At 50.9% G+C, this 22,476-nt stretch overlaps 1 protein-coding gene across 1 annotated transcript; it reads right to left on the bottom strand.

The window, feature by feature from the left end:
• Positions 1-2,201: 2,201 nt before the first annotated feature.
• Positions 2,202-19,059, bottom strand: LOC135812468 (mucin-5AC-like). The gene is made up of 3 exons (XM_065325826.1): positions 18,692-19,059; positions 12,958-13,467; positions 2,202-3,637 (listed from the first exon to the last, which is right to left on the bottom strand). Exons 1-3 carry the CDS (start codon positions 18,774-18,776, stop codon positions 2,442-2,444), a joined length of 1,791 nt encoding a protein of 596 aa, XP_065181898.1. The 5' UTR covers positions 18,777-19,059; the 3' UTR covers positions 2,202-2,441.
• Positions 19,060-22,476: the final 3,417 nt, after the last annotated feature.

The following is a 22,476-nucleotide window of genomic DNA, read 5'->3' as shown; positions in this document are numbered from 1 at the left end:
TGCGCTGTGTCTTGGCTGGCTCAAAACAGATACGCCACTTGCGGCCCCACTCCTCAAGACTGTTGAGGGACCCTTGGAGGGAGGCGGTGGACTGTTGGAGATCGTCAGTTGGCTGTACTAAGCTGTAGAGTGTAGTGTCGTCTGCAAAGCTGCTCAGCTGCGTCCCTGGAGTTAAACATTGTTCAATGTCACAGGTGTATAGAAGGAAGAGGCTGGGTCCTAGGATGCTGCCTTGGGGGACACCAGCCTGGATGGGTTGAGCATCTGACGTCTGGCCTCCAACCACAACGCGGATGTTTCGGTTGGTGAGGTAGTCCTGTAGCCATACAAGCAGGCGTCCGTCGACGCCGGCCTGCTTTGCTTTGTACAGCACTCCTGTGTGCGATACCCGGTCAAATGCACCGGCAATATCCACGGCGAGGACCTGGACACAACCGCCAGTACTTATGGTGTGGACCCATTCATGTTGGAGAGCCGTTAAGAGTTCTGCGGTTCCTCTACCACGTCGGAATCCAAACTGGCTGTTTGGCAACACCTCATGCTTCTCTAGGTAGTTAACCAGTTGCGTGTTTACAATGCCCTCCATGACTTTCGACATGATCGTTAGCAGTGATATTGGTCGGTAGTTCGATGCCAAAGATCTGGAGGACCGTTTGTGGACTGGGACTACATGGGCAAGTTTCCATGCCCTAGGTTGCACACCGGCTAAGAAGCAGAGGGCGAAGAGCTTTGCCAGTGGGTCTGCAAGTTCAGATGAGCACATCTTGAGCACACGAGCAGAGATGCCATCCGGTCCAGTTGCTTTTGATACAGCCAAGTTCGCCAAGTGCCGTTTGACCGTTGCTGCGCGGAAGTGAATGTGCTTTAGCGTGGCATAGGCAGGTCGTTGCAGGTCAGGCAGGTCAGCAGCACAGAGGTCGTTATTGCCAAGGCTACACTTGTTCGCAAAATGCGCTGCAAAGCACTCGGCTTTCTCACGAGAAGAGTGGAACTCTTGTCCTGCAGGGTTGGTCAGCAGGGGGATGTCAGAGCAACGTCCCTTGCCTGCTGCGCTCTTGATGGTTGACCACCACTCTTTGTCCCGGAGGAAACCTGCAGTAAGCTTGTTGCGAATTCTACGTTGATGTGCTAATCGCGCTGCATGACACGCTTCCACTTCGTGGTTAACAGCTGTGATGTACTGGACCTTGTGGTTATCGTTGCGGGGATTGCGTCGCCACAGCTTCCATGCCCGCTCCTTGGCATGATTGGCGTTAGAACAGTCCGGTGTCCACCATACAGGGTTGGATTGGTGCACCACAAGCTCTTTGGATGGTATGAACTGTTTCATTCCATGCATGATGACATCAGTTACGCGCTGACAGGACTGCTCCGCACACCCATGGATCTTGGCGGGCCAGTCTATGTTGCGGAGGTAGGCTCTCAGGCGGTGCCAGTCAGCAAGGGCGTATTTCCAAACCTGTCGAACAGCAGGATCTTCGCGTCGTGGATGCTGTTGGAGAAACTCGGCAATGATAACGGCATGATCAGATCGTCCAAGTGGTCCATAGGCTGTGGTGCGTACGGGGTGTGGGAAATCGGAGATGATAAGATCGAGAGTATTGTTGCCGCGGGTTGGCTGGGTGACATGCTGGACAAGATGATGTGCTGCGCAGACTTCCTCCAGGCATTCACCGGCTCGGGTAGTCTTGCTACTCTGTAGCCAGGCTGAATTATGCACGTTGAAGTCCCCTGCAATTATAACATTGCTGCCAAGACGGCGGACATCATCCAAAGTGTTGTCTAGGTAGTCCATCAGGCTGGTGTCTGTCTCTGCACAAGAGCCAGGCCGGTAGAGCGCACCCAGAACAGTCTTTGTTCCGGAGTGCATTGCCAGGGAAATCCATAAGAGCTCGTGATCACGGCAATCTATATCCCCGCGTGCTAGTTTGTACGTGAAGTGTGTGGGTTACAGTGAGGGTTGCGTCCCACCCACCTGTGTGGATTCACAGGAAGCGTGAGTTACGAAGTCTGAAGAAAATGCTGAAGGGCCTCTGCTGGGATGACGACTACACCATACCTCAGTGGTTAGAGCATCGCTGGCTACAAACAAAGGTCCCTGGTTCGAGTCCTCGTGGTGACAGTCAGTTTTTTCTTCAGACTTTTCCCGTTTGTCTCTTTCCCTCAAACCAGTTAATATTATTATTATTATTATTGAAAACAAAATTGAACTATTATCGAAGATCTAAGTTAGAGAAATAACGCTAGGAACAACAGCAGTGAAATTTACAAGTGTGAATTTTAACAATGAAAGCGAGAGCAATAACGAATGCGTGTACTATCAATAAACTTGCAACTGAAAAATGAACAAAGATTATTATTATCTATTCATATTTAATAGGGCAATCCCCACAGACTCAAGGTCTCCTTACAGATCAGCAAATATGGAATCGTAGGTGTGTTCACAATTTGACGGCGCCTGACAGCTCCGTGGAGACGTTCTCGTAGACCTGATGCCGAGTATTGTCATGAGTAAAGGAGGATGATACGGGCGTGTTCCCAGCATTGTTTGCTCCATTCTCAGTGGGAGATGTACCACCAGGGAGAGCGTTGCTATGGGGACCCAGGCTTTCATAGCGGTTGGCACGTGATTGTGTACCTGTAGATGGTAGGGTGTAGTGACATCCCTGCGCTCTGGCATTGGCATCTGCAGGTGCGTCCGGCTCGGAGTATAGCGGGGCGAGGTGATGTTCACTGTTCAATGAAGCCGTTGGAACGTCCGCATCGTCAGGGCGCTGGTTCTCACCGTCAGCAATGGCCGAAGACCTGGAAATCCGCATGGAATTACTTGCTTTCACTGGTTCCAACGCAATATCATAGTATACAGTCTCGGACCGATTTTGTGCTGCTCCACTACTTGTCTGAGGTTGGGCTGCATAGCTACCTGAGGGACGCGGGAGCATCAGCCCGTTTTCGGACTCTAGATGTCGCAGCCGTGACTGATCAGCTTCTGCCAGGGAGTTGCGCTTCTTCCTTCGGTATAGTAGTACTAGTAGCAAGCACAGTGCGAGGATTATCAAGGGCACACCAATGGACAAGATGACGCTAGTTGATGGCCCTGAGACATAAATGATGGCCACATCTGCACTTGTTGTAGTAATTTGTGATACTGGAGCGGATGAATCAGGCTTGGATGTTCCTGTCAATGGGCTGGGATGTGGGGAGGATGTCTCACCGGGCGAGTTATATTTTTGTGTGTAAGATGTAGCCACGTCGACACTCGTTGCTGTAACTGCTACAGAGGTGTTCTGTTGAGGAGAGGCTGTCGGCTGTGTTGTACTGTTTGCCGGCTGCGTAACATCCGCCGCTGTAGTTTGCGTTGAGACTTCACTGGATGAGTTATATTTAAGTGTGTAAGATGTAGCCACATCGACACGCGTTGCTGTAACTGCTACAGAGGTGTTCTGTTGAGGAGAGGTTGTCGGCTGCATTGTACGGTTTGTAGGCTGCAGGACAGTTGATGTTGGGCAGGTGTAGTTAGATGCACTACTGCAGTAGTATTGATGCTGACTTGTTCCACTTGCCCCTGCTAATGCAGGACAGCTTCGATAGAGGGTCTGGCAGGTATCACATGCAGCATGATGGCACGCATCCAATGCTGCAGAAAGAATGAAAAAGATCAGCAAGCAACTTTTTAATAATTGTAAAAAGGAGAGTATTGAATTCTGTTTCCTTCCGTTTCGGGTGCGTTTTCGTGCCTTGTAGTACAGTATAATTACTGTATAAACGATGATACATGTAGTAAACACAACGATTTCGTTCCTTTTTTGGTGGCACTTCGTTGTCGTGTTAACGCAGACTAAAACTATTTATCCCTATGATACTTGTACTTGTATAAGGAGTGTCTTTTAAAATAGCGGTTACAGAAATATCGGTTAATGGTGTGCTCATACGCATTGCCCGCTACTTTTTAGTTTTTTTTCTGTAGGCCTCTTTTACGGGCAAATTAACACAATGGTTTAAAAATGGAATAAAACATACACTGGAGAAGAAATAAGAAAAATGCATGTGTAAAATAAAGAATTTCAAACCCGAACCAAAAAACTTTAAATCAATTTTTTATAATTATTTAAAAAATAAACTCGATCAATAAACTCAATAAACCCAATTCAAAAGGAGGAAAACAATAACAAAACAAAAACAGAAAGTGTTTGCTCCCCACACTGGAGCTCGCGCTATTCCGCCGACTTTACTTGACACATGACTGACTCACGGCTGCTATCCAGAGCACACGAGAAGTCCATCGAACCTTCGACTCGGCAAACCTGGAAGAAAGCACCACTCCCTGCTCAATACACAGTGTTTCGGGGAATTCACCCCTCATCAGTTGAGCTTGAGTAGGCTGAGGAAGATTGTGCCTGAAGAGCACCACTTATATAGTGCTCTCCAGGCACAAACATCACCAGGGATACAAACTTACAGAGACGCTCCGTTTCCAGCGCGACAAACACCTCGTGAACACCAGATAGCAGCGTGAGTCAGTGTCGCTCCTGGACGGTGAGAACAGACGTCGAGGACCTTCGCAACGCTGTCACCTCCAAACCAACTAGTGGCAAGCCCGCGCTGGGCACAACAGTACGAAATAGTATTTTTTTTACTATTAAATTTTCGTACTGTTGTGCCCAGCGCGGGCTTGCGACTAGTTGGTTTGGAGGTGACAGCGTTGCGAATGACCGAGGGTCCTCGACGTCTGTTCTCACCGTCCAGGAGCGACACTGGCTCACGCTGCTATCTGGTGTTCACGAGGTGTTTGTCGCGCTGGAAACGGAGCGTCTCTGTAAGTTTGTATCCCTGGTGATGTTTGTGCCTGGAGAGCACTATATAAGTGGTGCTCTTCAGGCACAATCTTCCTCAGCCTACTCAAGCTCAACTGATGAGGGGTGAATTCCCCGAAACATTGTGTATTGAGCAGGGAGTGGTGCTTTCTTCCAGGTTTGCCGAGTCGAAGGTTCGATGGACTTCTCGTGTGCTCTGGATGGCAGTCGTGAGTCAGTCATGTGTCAAGTAAAGTCGGCGGAATAGCGCAAGCTCCAGTGTGGGGAGCAAACCCTTTCTTACAAATCATCGCCGAAGTCGCAACCACTATTTAAAACAAATACAAAAAAAACACTGTACTAATTAATAAGAACACCGATAACTTCATCAAGAAAATCAAAAACAAAAAACAAACAAAAAACTTGATAAACAAATAAACACAGTATAGAAGATCAGAAAAATTACGTAACAAGGCGAGACTCAGCCACCACGACGGAACTATCCACAAAACGTTAGACGGGGAAACCCCAGCACCACGGATACAAAGAATACTGGATCTCAGTAAGGAGAAAGAGAGACAGACACGCAGCAGACTCATGACAACAGAGTATTCGCTACCAGAAGACTCACATTGTAAGCGACAAAGACGTTTCAAAATCACAGTGCACAACGGACTACAACCACCATGAGTACCGAACACTAGAGGGGGGAAAGAACCACACTCTACATTGACAACTCTCTCCTCATACTCACGGCGCTTAGAATCCTCATGTTGCTTGTAGAGAGCGCTGAGAGATTTGGAGCGATAGGAAGGGACATCTGGGCAAAAACCCTTACATCAAAAAAGCCTTCTCCCCAAGGCTCCAAAACCCCCGAGCGCTCACATCGAGTCTGGCCTCCTCACTAACGTTCGCTGTTCGAAAACCTGCATATGTGGGATGTATTTGCCCTTTGCGAGACGTGGTTGAACAGCACCATATCTGATAATTAGATCCACATTCCTGGTTACTGTGTTGTCCGCAGCGACCGCTATGGCCGCCAGGGGGGAGGAGTATGTATGTTCTGCAAATCAACGCTCCCCGTGTCTCACCGTCCTGATCTCCATGTAGACGGCCTTGAAGGCACCTGGATTTCGTTAACCAGACGTGGTCACCAGCATCTCATAGGCGGCATGGACCGCCCGCCCGACTCAACAGTCACCTATTGGGAAAGACTTGATGGAGAGCTTCATAAAGCAGCATTGTTGACACCATCTATGACTGTACTTGGAGACTTCAATGTCGATGTCGGAGCCGGCACAACATCCCCGCACTATCAGCGCTTCTCAGATTTGGTAGCATCTTATGGCCTCAGAAACCTGGTCACAACTGCCACTAGGACCACACCCCAGTGCCCCAATGGCAAGATCATCGACTTGATCCTCACAAGTTGCGATGATGCCCGGAGTTGCGCCGTAGTGCCGTCTGCCCTCAGCGACCATGATGCCGTTCAGGTCCTCTTGGGCCTGCACGTTCAAGTGCCCAGACAAGCATGTGACTCCAGGAAGCCATTCCGCAACGTACGTAGAATCCACATACCTGATTTCTGAGACGACCTTGATGCAGCACACCTTGATACCTGGCCCCCGAACACTACAGTTGACGACATGTGGTCAATTTGCACTACAGACTCTTGGCGATCCTCGACAAGCATGCTCCTCTCCAGTGTTCTACTGCCAAGCGGAAGCAGCTACAATCCTGGTCGGATCGGCACATCTTCCAGCTCACCCAGCGCAAGAATCGGCTGCATAGGCGGTGGCGGGGAGACAAAGCAAACGCTGCGCTCCACACTGCATTCAAGCGCGCCCGTGCGGAAGCTAGAAATGCATACCGACAGAAGCGAAACACTTACTTCCAGGGACAATGTACAGCAAACGCAGGAAACACCAAGAAGCTTTGGCGTACCATTAACAAAGTCACCTGTAGAGACCGTCCCCATGTAGAACCCTCTTGTACGATCGAAGATGTCGCCTCAGCCTTCCACAAGGTGGTTACTGATGATTGTCGACCGCAAACTTTGTCTGCTCCCGTCGGGTCTCCACCCTGCACTTCCCTCCCCAAGTTCTCACATGTCAGTATCGGTGCTGTTGAAAGGCTACTCCAGCAAGTTAATCCCGCGAAGGCAACAGGCAGCGATGGCGTACCAGGGGCAGTCCTCAAACTCTGCTCTGACGTCTTGGCGCCATCTGTTACTAGCCTGTTCAATGCCTCGCTGTCGTGCGGACATGTGCCCTCGGCGTTCAAGCTAGCTAATGTCATCCCACTGCATAATTCTGGTGATCCATCGCTGCCAACTAACTTCCGCCCTGTATCCCTTCTACCCATACTCTCCAAGCTGCTAGAGAAGTTGGTTCAGAAGGAGCTCATCACCTTCCTGGACATAACAGCATCGTTACCAACAACCCAGTTTACGTTCAGGCGTGGCCACTCTACCGAAGACACATTAGTCCTTATGTCAAACCGCATCCTAACAGCCAAGGACCAGAGCCTATTCACAGGTGTATGCCTGTTAGATATGTCCAAAGCCTTCGATAAAGTCCAACATGTCAAGCTATTGCAGGATCTCCACAGTGTTGGGGTGTTCGGTACTGCCTTGGACTGGTTCGCCAGCTACCTATCCGGTCGCACTCAACGTGTCTGTCTGGGGTCACGGACTAGCTCTATATCAGCTTGCACGAGTGGTGTCCCCCAAGGTTCGGTGCTGGGGCCCCATTCTGTTCAGCCTCTACACCCGCGAGGTCCCCGCTGTAGTTGGCCAGTCCGAGTCAGTTCAATTAACGGACGACATTGTTCTCGCGTGCAGCTGGCGAACAGCACAGGAGGTATCCGATGTCTTATCTGCTTCGGTTTCAATCCTTGCAGACTGGCTGAAGGATCGAGGCCTGATCCTGAGTGCTGGCGAGAGCCAAGTCGTGCCAATTCCTGCCGGCCGTCAGCACCCAGCTGATCTACAGGTCGTCTGCCATGCCACTTCACTGCCTAGTGTGCCAAGTGCTCGTTATCTTGGCACCACAATCGATTCCAGCATGTCCTGGCACGCCCACATTGCCAAATGTTCTGCACGCGTATCGCAGAAGATCGGAGCACTCTGGCGAATGCGCCGCTGCCTGAATCACCAGTCACGCATGACCTACTTTAGATCGCTGATCATGTCTGACCTGCTGTATGCCTCAAACGCATACTCCAGCTCACTGCAAAGAAGGTACCTCGACCGTCTACAGGTCCTGCAGAACAGCGGGGCTCGTGCTGTCTTTGGCCACCCTCCGTGGTCGTCTGCCCGCGACCTGCTGGAGCGCATTGCAGTGTTCTGTGTGGCAGAAGTCTTCAATCAGAAGCTAGCATAGCTGGTGTGGCGCTGTCGTTATGCACTGGCAAGTCCAGAGTTGCAAACCCTGCTAACCCCCGGCCCTACTCGGCTCCAATCTGCCATGGGCCTGTGCGTGCCAGTTTCCCATTCGGTTGCAGGGCGGGGGCGCTTTGCTTGCAAGGGTGCTGTATTATGGAATGCCCTCCCCAGCAACATCCGTGCCATCCATCGCGCTCGGCAGTTTTGCACGCAGGTAATCCCCTATACCTGTGCCCTGTAGATGCTGAAGACAAGCGAAATCTTCTGTTTTTTCTGTTCTCTTGCTGTTGTACCCGATCTCCCTCTGATGTACCGCTGAATCCACGTTGAAGATCTAAGTATTTGAATTCTCCTTCTCATTATAATTTTCATATTCGCTTTCATGTTATTGGGTTCTATGCCCGTTTGAATTTGAGAATCAAAATAAATACAAACAAACAAAACAACAAACAAAACGAAAACGCTTGCCAGCTAGAGGTTCAAGAGTTGGTTCCGTACCAACCGCGGAACAAACCATTGTGAGCTCTTCAGCCAGGAGATCACGAACTTCAGTATGCCGTAAGGTAAGAAACCCCCCACGACTACAACAAAGTTGGTGCTCGACCGAAAACTCATGTCCACATACACAGGACCCAGGCGTACACTGCAAAGGTCAGCCATATCTCAAAGCGACAGCATCCTGGAAGTCTCTTCGTGACAAACTAAAACCATGCCTCTTGATAGGTAATACAGCCAGCCAGGACGAGGCACCCTTCTCTGATAGTTCGAGAATACGCCTCCTGTCCCGATCACACAACATTTCAGCAGCCGCGCTCGCCGCAGCCACAGCTTCCTTCCTTTGCTGCGCATGGGTCTGGGCCTTACGCTCCCGCACGGCGTCCACTATCACTGCCACAGGAGTAGAGGCAACGTGTCACTCCCGGACACTACACTCCTGTGACTTGGAGAGGCGACAGATCGAGAGGGCACATGCAATGTCCCAACGTAGCCACCTAAAATACCCAGCACCAGAGGCTCCGAAATGTGGCGAGACTGACGCCGTTGGTGCGCAGACATAGCAACCAAATCCGGGATAGCCATCCCACCATGCTGAATAGAGAGTCTCAACACCCTCCGATCACCGCCAGACAATGCGGGTTGCCCCACAACAACTGGCAAAAGAACCTGAGAGAGGCAAGTCTCAACAGGAGCAAGTACCGTCTCACCCAAATCCATCGCCCGAAACAAGTATGTCCATCTGTGCCTTACACCATGTGTCATCGCAGCATAAGCTGCATGAGGCTCAACAGCCGCAAATTCTTTTAAAACATTCATCTCTTGTATCCACTCACCCGCACGCTGGATTGCAAAATCACGACAGAAAGCGGAAGTGCCCAGCCGAGCACCAAGGTAACGAACACCATCCGTCTTCACAACAATAGCCGTGTCTCCAAAGTGCTCGTTGGCAGCCACCTCAAGCCCAGGCACCTCTAGCCCAGCCACCTCTAGCCCAGGCTTCACAAGCAACTGAGTTTTACTTTCATTAATATTGTATCCATAATCTTCAGCATGAGTTTTCAAATTATCATACCACACGCGGAGCGGACCAAACTTCCCCGCTGCGGCAGAATCGTCCGCATGCCATCCTTGGCAGACTCTATCTGCAGAAGCACGCAACGATTTGACCAAAGGTGTCAATGCAACAGCGTATATTGCCATTGATAAAGGATCACCCTGTGTGGTTCCCTCACGAGACAAGATGCTTCCACCTCCAGATACATGCAGCGTTGCTGGAGACTGGTAAGTATTTGTAGTTATTTGAGATAGTGGAGGGCACACCCTAGCAATGTTGTGAAGGGCGGCGCATCGATTGAGGCTATTGAATGCATTCTGGGCATCCACCAACAACAAAGCCTCCGTTTCGCCATGCCGAAAAGCAATTTCCATTGCCTGGTGCATCGACTCAAGACCTGTTGGGATCCCGGTACAGGCCTGTTCAACGCCACACGACTCCATAATATCGGACCTCATTCCAGACAAGGCTGCCTTTGAATAAATTCGGCGAAATACCTCGCCCACCCCGATAGGTCTAACTCCAGGATTTTTGTTAAGCGCAATGAGACGGCAAGCAACATAGGGTGCCAAATATCCTTCCAGCAATAGGACTGTGCATATCATATGCGTAAAAATGGCTATGGCATCACATAAGTCGGTCGATGCACCCTTATAGAACGTCCACATTCTGCGCCAAGCGCCAGAGTCCAAACCAGACGGGCCCGCCGATCCACGGACCGCCAAGGCTGTTTTCTTTATCAAGTCAATATTAATACCGGCATAGTAAATTAATTTCATTCACATGGCCCGGTGGTCCGGGAAGCAACACATCCGGATTAGGCACAGCAGGCGCAGGGTGTTTCTGACGCAGGATATCGCCAACCACGCAATCAGTGCCACCCACGGGCACCACATCATCCATAGCAAGAACCGGCGTAACTGACTGCTCCTTCCCGCAAGAGCTGAGCATACGCGCGGCCGTCGTAACTCTGCCCTGGGCCATAAGTTTACCAAACCGGCGTGGTTGATCATCATCAAAACGACCCCCATGACCAGTCCTACCCATTAAGCCCCGCTGTGTCGTGTCGCCCTCATCGAGGAGCTCGGTAAGATTTCCATCCTTCCATAACCCAAGACGGCGCTCCAAGTGTTTGCCACAATCCTTAGCTGCCATGGCACGCCCTACGCGTTGGAGTGATAAAGAGGGTAACATGAAGAACCTATACAAGGAATCAACATCCACTCCCTGAGATATATTGAATTCTCGTAGTTCCGTAGTGAGCACTCGAACAAAAGCCTTGCCGGAGGCCCCATTAGGCAGATCAAAAGGGTTTTGTTGCCAACTAATAACCTTGTTATAGGCACGGATGACAGTATCGGATGGTATGACTGGAGGGTGTTGCTCCGCCAGGGGCATTGAGACAGGTGCATTACCCGACCCCTTGGCAGGGCCTTCTTTATGCGGTAAGTCAACACGCAGAGGCTGCCAGAAACATTCAACATCTGGCAAAGCACATCCACTGTCATTTTTGTGTGGTTCGGAAGAATCAGTCAACAACCTGGGGGGAACCAATACAGAGGCGCGGACGACATTATTGGGTGATACACCTGGAGGATGTTCCTCAACAGGGGACGTCGAGACAGGTGCATTGGCCGACCCCTGAGCAGGGTCTTCACGATGCGGTAAGTCAACACGCAGAGGCTGGCAGGGACATTCAATGCTAGTCAAGGCGCAGGCACTGCCAAGTAGCTCATGTGGCGTGCAAGAATCAGTCCACAACCTAGGGGAAACTGATACAGAACCCGTCCGTGAACATGGTGCTTCACCATCTGGGCGTGCACCTCTCACACTGGGGATAGGTACGGCGATGGGGGAAGAAGCCATCGCCGAGTGTCCACCGAGCGGCTGCGGAGCGGAAGACCCAGACAACGCGGTGACGGAAGCCCCAACACGGCCATCAGCCCGTGTAACATTTGAGATCCCATCACCGGCACCAGGCTCAACCGGCGGCAGGCAGCCACGAATAGATGCCGTACAAGAGTTAGTGTTACCATTTGTATCGACACTACATATAGCGGTACTAGTGGTTTGCCCGACCCTCGGGTCCGGCACATTAGTTTGAAACCTTGCTTTTATGGATCCGGGAATGCGGTTGGCACAGTGCCTTTCCCGAATGGGGTAACAGTCAAAGCACGGATGTGCGGCTTGAGGCACACACGCAGTGAACGCATGTGCCCCCTTTCGCACAGCCACAACAAACCATTGTGGATTACCAAATGCAGCTACCAACAGCGATGCGCACAGCCCCAACAAAGGAGAAGTAACGATCCTGCCAAACGCACTGCAGAGCCATTGGAATGGCCAAAACAGCTGATAGAAAAGAACTTTTTCACGGTCAAACTCTACGTGTGTTCGCAAGCCTAGTTGAAGCCGGAAGCCAATTAGATCGAGAAAGGAGTAGTGTGACGAAGGCACCAATCTCGTGGCAGTTTGCCGAACTAAAGATAAAGTTGATTTGAAGTGATAGTGGTGAAGAATTTGCAAGGAATGATGAATAGTAATAATGCTGGTATCAGTGTTACGGAGCGAGCGGCAATGAAACCGTACACGCTGTCGGCCGCCGTTGCAGCCGACCACGCCGCACTGCCACTTGCACATGCAAGGCCAAGGAGCGACCACGCACGCGAACAAATGCAATGATAATGTTGAGCAGGGGCGAAAGAACGAAGCAGAGCGTAGTGGTATTTTTCTGTGTATTTTGATAAGGCAAGCGGCAGCCGACCGACGCTGCCTATTGACTCAATGGAAAGGGATAAACTATAATAACGATATTGATTTGTCACCAGGCTTGTTGGATATGGCCAAAAAAATTTGTATCCAAGCTAACGAGAAGTCAAATTAAGCCCAAATGGAAGGGATCAACAAGAAAAATGACTACAGCTCGAAAGCGCAAGGAGACCTACAAAAGTCTTTCTCGAACACCTAGCCGATTATTGTTATACAAAATCTCTCGAATTACGAGAAACGGAAACAACGCCACTTTTAAGCTTTAGTTAGAGCACTCTGGCGCTAGAGCGACGAGCTATCGTAATGTCTGTGGTGCCTCCTTTGCACCATGGCTGGTAGCTCGGCTTGCTTAATTAAAGCTCGTAGCTGTACTGATGAGGCTTTTTATGGCCAAAAACAGCTTGCTATCTACAGCAATGAGTATAATTATAATACCTGCATGAATGATTGGCACTTACCACGGATGGTCAATGTGACACGAGGTTCTAGGGCCGCACCAAAGGAAAACTTCTGTAACACACGGGGTGCTGTGCCTTGCAGCAAGACGAAAGCGAATTCCGATGAGATGACTTTTGTATTCAACTGGCAGTTGGCTTGAACGGCGATCCCAAGTATATAAGCTTTCGTCACACTGCTGTTATCAGATATGTAGCCATCAAGGGGCACCGCAGTCCATGTTGCAATGCCCCCCATATGTGTACTAGGTGGAATGAGTTTAGAGGCAGTCTGATACTTTTTTCCAGGGAATTCCTCCAATATGGCCAAGTTTGGGTAGCAGAGCGACCCAAGCCCGTCTGCAATAATATCAATCTGGACAAGTGAACAGCTGCTGTAGAAGGATATGTTCGGGAAAGGGACAATTGTCCGCGGTTGGCGAAGTGGTCCAGCGCCGGGCGCACTTGTCAGCCTAGCGTGATTATCAATGGTAAGATTTCCTGCACTTCCAGACAAAATGCATGCTGTCGAGGCTGCAAGGTGGTGAGAAACACGTACCAACATTCCCGCCCAAAGCACACAAACACACATGCACACGCATATGGATACACACACATGCACACGCATATGCATACACACACATGTACCATGCATGTACACGGACACATCCACAAATGTGCCCACTGTCATACGTACACACGTTCACATGCGCGCATGTACACAAACACGCACCCACAAACACACACACATACACATCCTGTCCTGTCCTGTCCTGTAGAGTCACTGCCGCAAAAGGGTCACGTGATCCCATCACTGGGAAACTTGAGAAGAGAGAGAGAGAGGACACGACGCTCGATGACGCTCCAGGTGCACGGGTAGTCGCATCCGCTTGCCGCATATGCACACGTGCTGGAAGGCTGAGCGCTCCTCTGCTGTTGGTCTATGCGCCACCCTTGAACAGCGATGCCTTCCCCGTCCCCGGACACCGCGAAAGCAGCGACCACACCTGTCACAATGTGCGGCACAACATCCCTCCGCCGGTGCCGACGCTCCGGTAGTTCCAGGTGGCACTGCGGCATCCACCGTTGAGGCACACACATGCCGGACCAAGCCACCGCGGCTTCTCAGCCACCGCCCACACCGCCCGCACTGACTGGCGCCCCGCTGCTCAGACACAGGCCGCGCACGCTCCTCCAGACACTTATGCCGAGCCATGTCTCCTTTCCGTGCAAAATCCCGTCCGCATACCGTACATACCACTCGGGGCGGAGGCTCAGGCACATTGTCAGGCTCTTGGTAGGTGCTGCGCCACTCCGCGCGAGACTCACATGCAACATCATACCATGATGCCTCCACGCCACGGGCACGTAGATCCCGGACAGCACAGTCCTTCCATCTGCGGCGTGGGCCATGTGCTGGGCGACGCTGCAAGAAGGAGCCAAACAGTACCTGTTTTGGGATGCGGTTGTCCGGCATCCGCGCCACATGCCCCAACCACTCCAACCGCCGATGTGCAATTTTGTCTTTAATCGTCTCGGAGTCTCCCCAGCGCACCAGCAGCTCTTCGTTGGTGATGTGTTCGTCCCACATCCGGCTTCGAGAGACCCCGAGGATGGATCGGATGCACCTCATGCTGAAGGTTGAGAGCTTCTGCAGGTCATGCTGAAGGGGCGTCCAGCACTCAGAGCCATACAACAGCAGGGACAGAACGCAAGCATTGAATACGCACCGCTTGGTGTGCATCAGCAGATGTGGATTGGAGAATACAGACCTCCGAAGAGCACCGCAGGCCCTGGAGGCTTGGGCAATCCTTGCGGCGATGTCCCGGGACGAACGGCAACCGCTGTCCACTACAGAACCGAGGTATTTGAAATGCGGTACGCATTCCACCTCCGCTTGACCAAGTTGGAGGGGAGCGCGGTCAGTAAGCGTGATGCCGGGGCCAACAACTACAAACTGAGTCTTCGTTGCACTGATGGTCAAGCCGAATCCCGACGCCACCTCGTGAAGACAGCACAATGCTGCCCCCGCTCCAGACCGAGTCGTAGCGAATAAACAAGAGTCGTCAGCAAACTGGGAATCTGTTAGGCAATGGTGTTGGTCGTCACGGCGGGGTTTACGGTATAAATCGCTGCTGTATGCTGAGCGGAGCTCGAAGCCAGCCCCGTCAACTCTCCTGACGCGGTGTTGCCACTGGGTCATCACGGCCCACATAAAGATATTAAAAAGGACCGGCGCCATAGAGCACCCCTGGCGAAGACCATTGCCAATGCTGAACGGGTCTGATAATATGTTGTTGAACTGCACCGATGCTGACATGGGGTCGTGGAACGACTGGATGATGTTGATAAGCTTTTCTGGTACTCCCGCACGGCCGAGGACCTGCCACAGACACCCCCTGGGCACTGAATCATAGGCCTTCTTCAGGTCGATAAACACAAAAAATCCCTTGGCCTGATGTTCGATTGACTTTTCCATGAGCTGTCGGACGGTGAAGATCATGTCAGAGCAGCCACGCCCTCGCCGGAACCCGCACTGGGACTCAGGGAGAAATTCCTCTGCGAATACCTGCAGCCTTCTCTGAAGGACACTCGCCAAGACCTTGCCGACCACATCCAGCAACGCAATGCCCCGCCAATTGTCGCACTGCGACAAATCTCCCTTCTTTGGAATGGGGATGAGGGTAGCATCCGCCCACTCCCGCGGAACGCAGCCATCTCCCCACACATCTCCAAACAGCTCCATGAGCTTGTTGTTGAGCTCCTCGCCACCGAACTTTAGCAACTCTGGCTGTATCCTCGATGAACCAGCAGCGGTGCCATTGCGAAGTCGAGAAATGGCCTTGGAGATCTCATGCATGGTTGGTGGTTCCTCAAGGCTCGACACTACAGGTCGCTGCTCAACGCAAGCCATGATATCGGGGTTGTACGAGCTCTCTGGGTTCAGGACAGATGTGAAATGCCTCTGGAACCGCTTGCATTGATCCTCAGTCGACTGGCACAGGTTTCCATTCTCGTCCTTAATGGCGGAAGTCTTGCACGGAGTTAATCCCTCACATGCAGCGTGGATAGCATGAACGCATTTCCAGACGACTGCCCCGTTGAAGCGCGCCTCTGTTGCCTCCTGTGCCTTATTCAAAATCCAAGCCTCTTTGGCATTTACAACGGCTGCGCGCGCCTGCAATCGAGCAGCCCCGAAGCTGGCCCAATACGTGTCGCCCCTCTGCTGACCGTGGGCAAGCCACTCCGCGTAGCACTCATTGCGGGCGCGCAGAAGGGGCTGTATGGTTGCAGAGTTGTCATCATACCAGTCGGCCTGACGGCGTTCGCTCGGGCCCAATACATCAGCGGCTGTGGCAACCACGGTATTGCGCACATGGGTCCACTTCTCCCCAACGCTACCATCGCTGCTCCAGCAATCTCGCAATCCAGCAGATAAAGCGGCACGATACTTGTCCGCGGTGGTCACACAGCGCGGGGGGGGGGGGGGGCGACGTCCCACATCGTTGACGTCTTGTAACGTGGATGCGCAGGAATCCGATTGATCATGCTCGGCCACCGCCTTACTCCGCAGCTTGCCGACATTAAATCGGCGCCCCCGGCTCGCTCCACGTCGGGCAACCCCCACCGGGCGATGCGGGAACTCAAAGACTATACAAAGCAGCTGGTGGTCACTGCCACACTCAGCACCACGAACAACGCGCACGTCCCTGCAAAATCGCCGATGATCCTGACGCATCAAGATATAGTCGATGCAGTGCCACTGCAGAGAGCCGGGGTGCTGCCACGTCCGCTTGAAGATATCCCGCTTGGGGAACCAGGTGTTGCAGATCCACAAATTATTTATTGCTGCAAACGACAGTAGCTCATCTCCAGAGGAATTCAACTGTCCAAAACCATGCATGCCGCGCACACCACTCCAGCCATCGTCAGCTGTTCCTGAACCCACACGGGCGTTGAAGTCTCCAAGCAGAATACAGCAGTCCCTGTCAGGAACGCCAGCTATTACCTCCTGCAACTGTTCGTAAAACTGATTTTTGCTGGCACGCGGAGCTGCATAAGTCGGAGCATACGCACTGACTACCGTCACCCATGCGACTTCTCCCCCACGCAGGGCGAATTTGAGACGTGCAGTGACAAGACGAGGGCCCACAGCCCGCCAGACCGAACCACCATTCTTCCACGCGTCTGTTGCAAATTTATTGAGTGCCAGGGCGACTCCTTCTCCTCGTCTGTTGCCCGGAGCTCCATCGCCAGGCACGGGGCGACCCGAACACAAGATAGTAAAACCGTCAACGACATAAATGTCATCGCCGAACCAGTGTGTCTCCTGCAATCCAGCCGCCGCCACGCTCAACCTGCGCAGCTCGGCAGCAACACAACGACATTTCTTGTCCTCTGCTACTCGGCCAGAAACGCTCGCCGTAGCTACGCCGCCACTCCTTTCCACAAGGGAGCGAACATTCCACGACCCAAACGTCAAGCAGCGCCGTCCCTCTCTCCCACTCTTCTCTCTCTCCTTGACGTACTTCATAGCTTTTCGGAGCTGGATGGAGATATTCCACTCGGGGGCTCGTCACACCACCGCGAGTGGCGACTTCGGGCGCAGCAAGAGGTGGCGGTATCAAAAAAAACTCGCCTCGTCCTCCTGCTACGTGGCTCCAGTCGTCGGCAGCTCACTGTCTACGTACTGGCCCTGGAGACAACCCTCAAGGGGTCACTCCAGGCCTCTCTTTTGCCCAAAAGTACTCGAAAAACACGAAAAAGTCAGGAGCAGAAAAATTTCAAACTGCCTCCTTGGGCAGCAGCTTACACCCACACATACAGGCACACGCACCAACACACACACACACACAACACATGCATGTACACACATACACATGTACATGTACAAATAAAACCACACATAAACACACCCCAATGCGTCAGGTAAACACTCCAGTTCATGGCGGGTTGCAACTTGACCCGTATCGAACTGGCATTGTATCTCACAACATCATGTTCAGAACAGTGCTCTAACTATTTGAACCACGCACCCACTTGCATATTCGGGTAGAAAATGTAGTGCGTTGAATTCCCTTTGCTCAGTGGTGATTTTGTATTGTATTGTATTTTATTATTTTACTTGGGCATTCCCAACAGATGAATGAATTTGTTAAGTTCCTGGCGAAATAAATTGGGGATGTGATTAGTGCGAAGGCCCCCCCCCCCCCCCCCCCCCCCCGGGAAGCGCATTGAGCGGGCAGCACCAAGGAATGAAATAGATTTGTATCCAGCTTGAGTTTGCCTAATGTGTGAAGAGAGGGAATTATTGACTTGGCCGCGGGTGACTCCGTCTGTGGCATCCGTCCTAGAATCCAACTGCAGTTACCCCTGCCCCCAGTGAAGGTAATAAATACGTGCTACTAGTGTGTGTGACTAAATCAGAGTGGATCTGATATTAGCTTCACTAGCACCATTGATTACACTAGAGTTAATCTAGCCAGAAGCAGTCCATGGTTAACAGGTATGTATACTTCAAATAGAAAGTATATGAACCCTGGATCCAACAACGAAGGTGGCAGGTACAACATTACACCTTCAAGTAGCCGCGACCGTTCGCAACAGACCCAACACAATCAGGCATAAGTGTACCCACCAACCGAACTAGCTGGCACCACATACACACACATACTCACTCACGCACAAACACACACACACACATGCACAAACACACACACACACACACACACACACACACACACACCAATCATCTTACCTGTTGCTCCAGTGTCCCGTAGTATCACTCCGAACACACCTACATGTATGATCAGCACAACGATGGGCGGCACTCCGCACTTCATTTTCTCAACGAGATGGTGTCAGCGCGCCGGGACGCTCCTATCGTTCAAGACTCCCACTACGAGACACGATACAGCATACGCCCTAACTGGAGAAACTCCTCTGACAACTACCAGCACCTTCGTGACCTTCTCCTTTCCAGGAAACGTTCAGTTCCAGATCAATTCATTGAATCAACCTCCAACTGCAGACCGGAGGGAATAATGTTACTGGATGTGCTGACTACTAGTGCAGACGCGTGCAAGTGAGGAGTGTCCCTGCAGTGCCAAGTGTGACCTGGTTTTTGTTCGGCACGCTAGCGAGTAACAGAGTTAGCTACCGGTATATGATTGTTGATTACGGGACTGTGTGAAGACGTCAATCATCAGGATCCTAGCCAATGCTATGTGCCAAACAGGACAGTGATGTCAATGACAGGTGACAAAATTAATGTCGCGTGCTGTGTGCTAAAAAGCAGGGGACTTTTTTTTTCTTTTATCACCCGTGTACTAGTTGTCAGTCATAGCACAGTACTCCGTAGTGTTCGACGCTTCGTTCCTTCTTTGTTGTAGTGATCTTCTGGAGCGCCTCGTTTATTCTATTTCTTGTTGGTAATGGGAGTACCGTAGAATGTCTTTTTTCTCTTATCACCCGTGTACCTGTTGTCCGTGGCGACACAATACTCCCTAGAGCCGTCGACGCCTTACTTAATTCGCTGGGTAAGCTGTGGGAATCCTTAAAAAAAGCGTGTCTAGCGTGAAGAATACCACTGGGTTTGCACCTACTGTGTATGAAAATATCAAAATGCGACGATGGATCAGAAGCAAGGGGTAAATAAAGCATTATTTTAGAGAGAACATACAGTCATGTACATGACGCGTTGTGCATGTGCATTGTGTATGTACATGCACAATGCACATGTCTACGGCCGTTCCTGCTTTGTGTTGTCGGTCACACAGGGTGACCTGGACATGCTCATGGAATTGTTGGTTATCTTCTGTGAAAACACACCTACAATGATTATATACTTGCCAGTACAGTATATACTAGTAGTAAAGTCAAAGGCACGCCCTAGGCACGTGCGACTTGCTGAGTCCGCACAGTCATGTATTATTACATGGCATGGAGTTTGACAGATTGGCAAGGCATGACGATTGTGCTGCCATAGTCCTACAATTATGTACATGTACATGTACTGTAGGTGCTCTCAATGTGTACACTGCGTCTCGACGCCCATTGAGGAACGTGGCAACCTTGCAGCGGGCTTTAGCGCATGCTCGCTCCAACTGCTCCTCAAAATTGCGGATCTCTCCTCTATGATTTAATGATTTATTTATGTATTTATGCACCTCGCAGCATGCCAAGATGGCCAATTGAATTGAGGAGAGGGTGAGACCAACCACGGAAAAAGAGGAAAAAAGAAAATGAAAAACGCGTACACAAAAGGGGAAGGAAGGGATTACCAACATACAAAGCGATGGTCAGACCGAGGTAGACAAGGGATGGTTTTGTATCACCATGGCAACATCTTCATGTTCCTGCTTTGTGTTGTCGGTCACACAGGGTGACCTGGACATGCTCATGGAATTGTTGGATTCGCTCTCAGCAGAGGAGTCACCTACGCGAGTGTCGTTGTTATGGAGACCGAGACTTTGGTAAGGATGAGGGTGTGATTGCGTACTTGCAGACAGTTGTGTGTAATCAGGAGTATGATTAGCAGGGCGCTCGCATACGCGGGGAGCGTGGGTATGGTGGCTTTTGGCCACAGAGGAGGACCTGGGCGTACTCACAGAATTGGTTGTTTCGTTGACGCTAGAGGATTCATCGTTGTCAGTGTTGTTGCTATGGAGATCGAGACTCTGGTACGGGTGAGGATGTGTTTGCGTACTTGCAGACAGTTGCGTGTAATTTGGCAGTTGTGCTTCAGCAGTGACGTCTGCACGTGCCTCCAGATCAACACACAGTGGATCTTGGCTGTGTTGACCACCATTTTCTGCTGCCATGGCGACATCATCATGTTCCTGCTTCGCTTCGTCGGTCGTAAAGGAATACCTGGGCAAGTTCAGAGGTTTGTTTGCTTCGTTAGAAGTTTCAATTTCAATGTATACATGTAAGGAAGTCTGGGAGGGATTGGCTGACGCGACATTGCATGTCCCAGACCGGGCTGTATGCCTAGGCGCCGGGGTCGGTGGCTCCACTGATTCACCCGTTTCTCCAATTTTCCGACCTGGTTGGCACGTTACTGACAGCGGATCACGCTACTTCATTCGATGTAGAAGTGTCAGCAGTACAAACAGGGTCAAGAGAAGTAAGGGCACAACGATGCCCAGGATAATACCAGTTGCTGGCCCTGTTGTGAGAACGACAGTATTCATACCGTTCTCCATGGTCTCTGTAGTACTTGCCACTACTGGACTGGCATCTGTTACACTCCTGTTCGGCGATTTAGATGTGGGCAGCCTGGTGGTATAGGGTAGAGTAGATGTTTCGACGTTAGCTCGTGTAGAGGTAGTCATCGGAATGGAGACTGTAGCAGGTGTAGACGTTGTGGGAAGAGGAGAAGTGGTAGTTAGTGTACGATTAGTTTCTTCAGCGCTGGTCAGCTTCATATCAAGAGTAAGATTGATTGGACTCTGTGACGATGTGAATGCTGGCGAGACTGGAGTAGGGAGAGAGACATGTTACACGCATACATGTTCAAGAGGACGACCACACACGCACACACACACACACACACACACACACAAACACACACACACACACTTGTACTTGTACACACACACACACACACACACACACACACACATGCACACACACACACACATCATGCACACACACACACACACACACGCACACACACACACACACCATGCACGCACTCACACACACATACACACGCACAACGCACACATTAGACAAGCACACACACAACCAGACAGATGGACGGACACACACATAAACACAATCATTTACACACTTTAGCCCTTAGGATGCCCATTGCTAGCTGTAAAGACGAATCCTCACAGCGAATAAAGGATGCACACATGCACCCACCCACATACCCGTGCACGTACTCCTTACAATTCACCCTCTCTCTAAGTCTCACATTGGGTTTTTCCAAGTATTATTTCTCCCCTGCCCACCCCTGTTATTAGTTCACACTTCTCTTGTCTTTCGCACTTCACCTTCTTTTCTCCTATTTTCTTTCACAGACTGCATTTCGTACTCTTCCACGTATAATTATATCGTTGTTTATTGCTAGATTTCATTATCAAGACGTATTTCCCTGATGAACGTCTCTAGAAAACGTGTTAGGAAACTTTGTTATCCAACTTTTATTTTTGTTCATTACTACATCCAATGTCCGCTTCGCTGATCCTGACAATTATTATCACACAAAGGGACGAAGTCAGTTGTGAAACTGATGAGGCATTTCGTACTGCTCAAATCAGTAATGATACGAAAGGCCTGATCAGTGTCAGAACTGGCTTCGTCTCTTCGTGTGATAATAATGATGACGTAACCAATAGACCATTCTGACCGTAGAGACAGAAAGTTTTAGACCTCCTGTTTTGATAGTATAGTATAGTATTTATTCATATTTCTCTAGGGCAGTCCCCACAGACCTATGGTCTCCTTACGGGGTACCCTAGCCAATCTAGGAGTGCGATACGAAATTGACTTGGTGAAGCAGCAAGGCGGACCGATGCCGGAACTGAGTTC

Source organism: Sycon ciliatum, chromosome 3 (assembly GCF_964019385.1).
Source record: "Sycon ciliatum chromosome 3, ocSycCili1.1, whole genome shotgun sequence".
NCBI lineage: Eukaryota > Metazoa > Porifera > Calcarea > Leucosolenida > Sycettidae > Sycon > Sycon ciliatum.
This window is presented reverse-complemented; position numbering and strand designations above follow the sequence as displayed.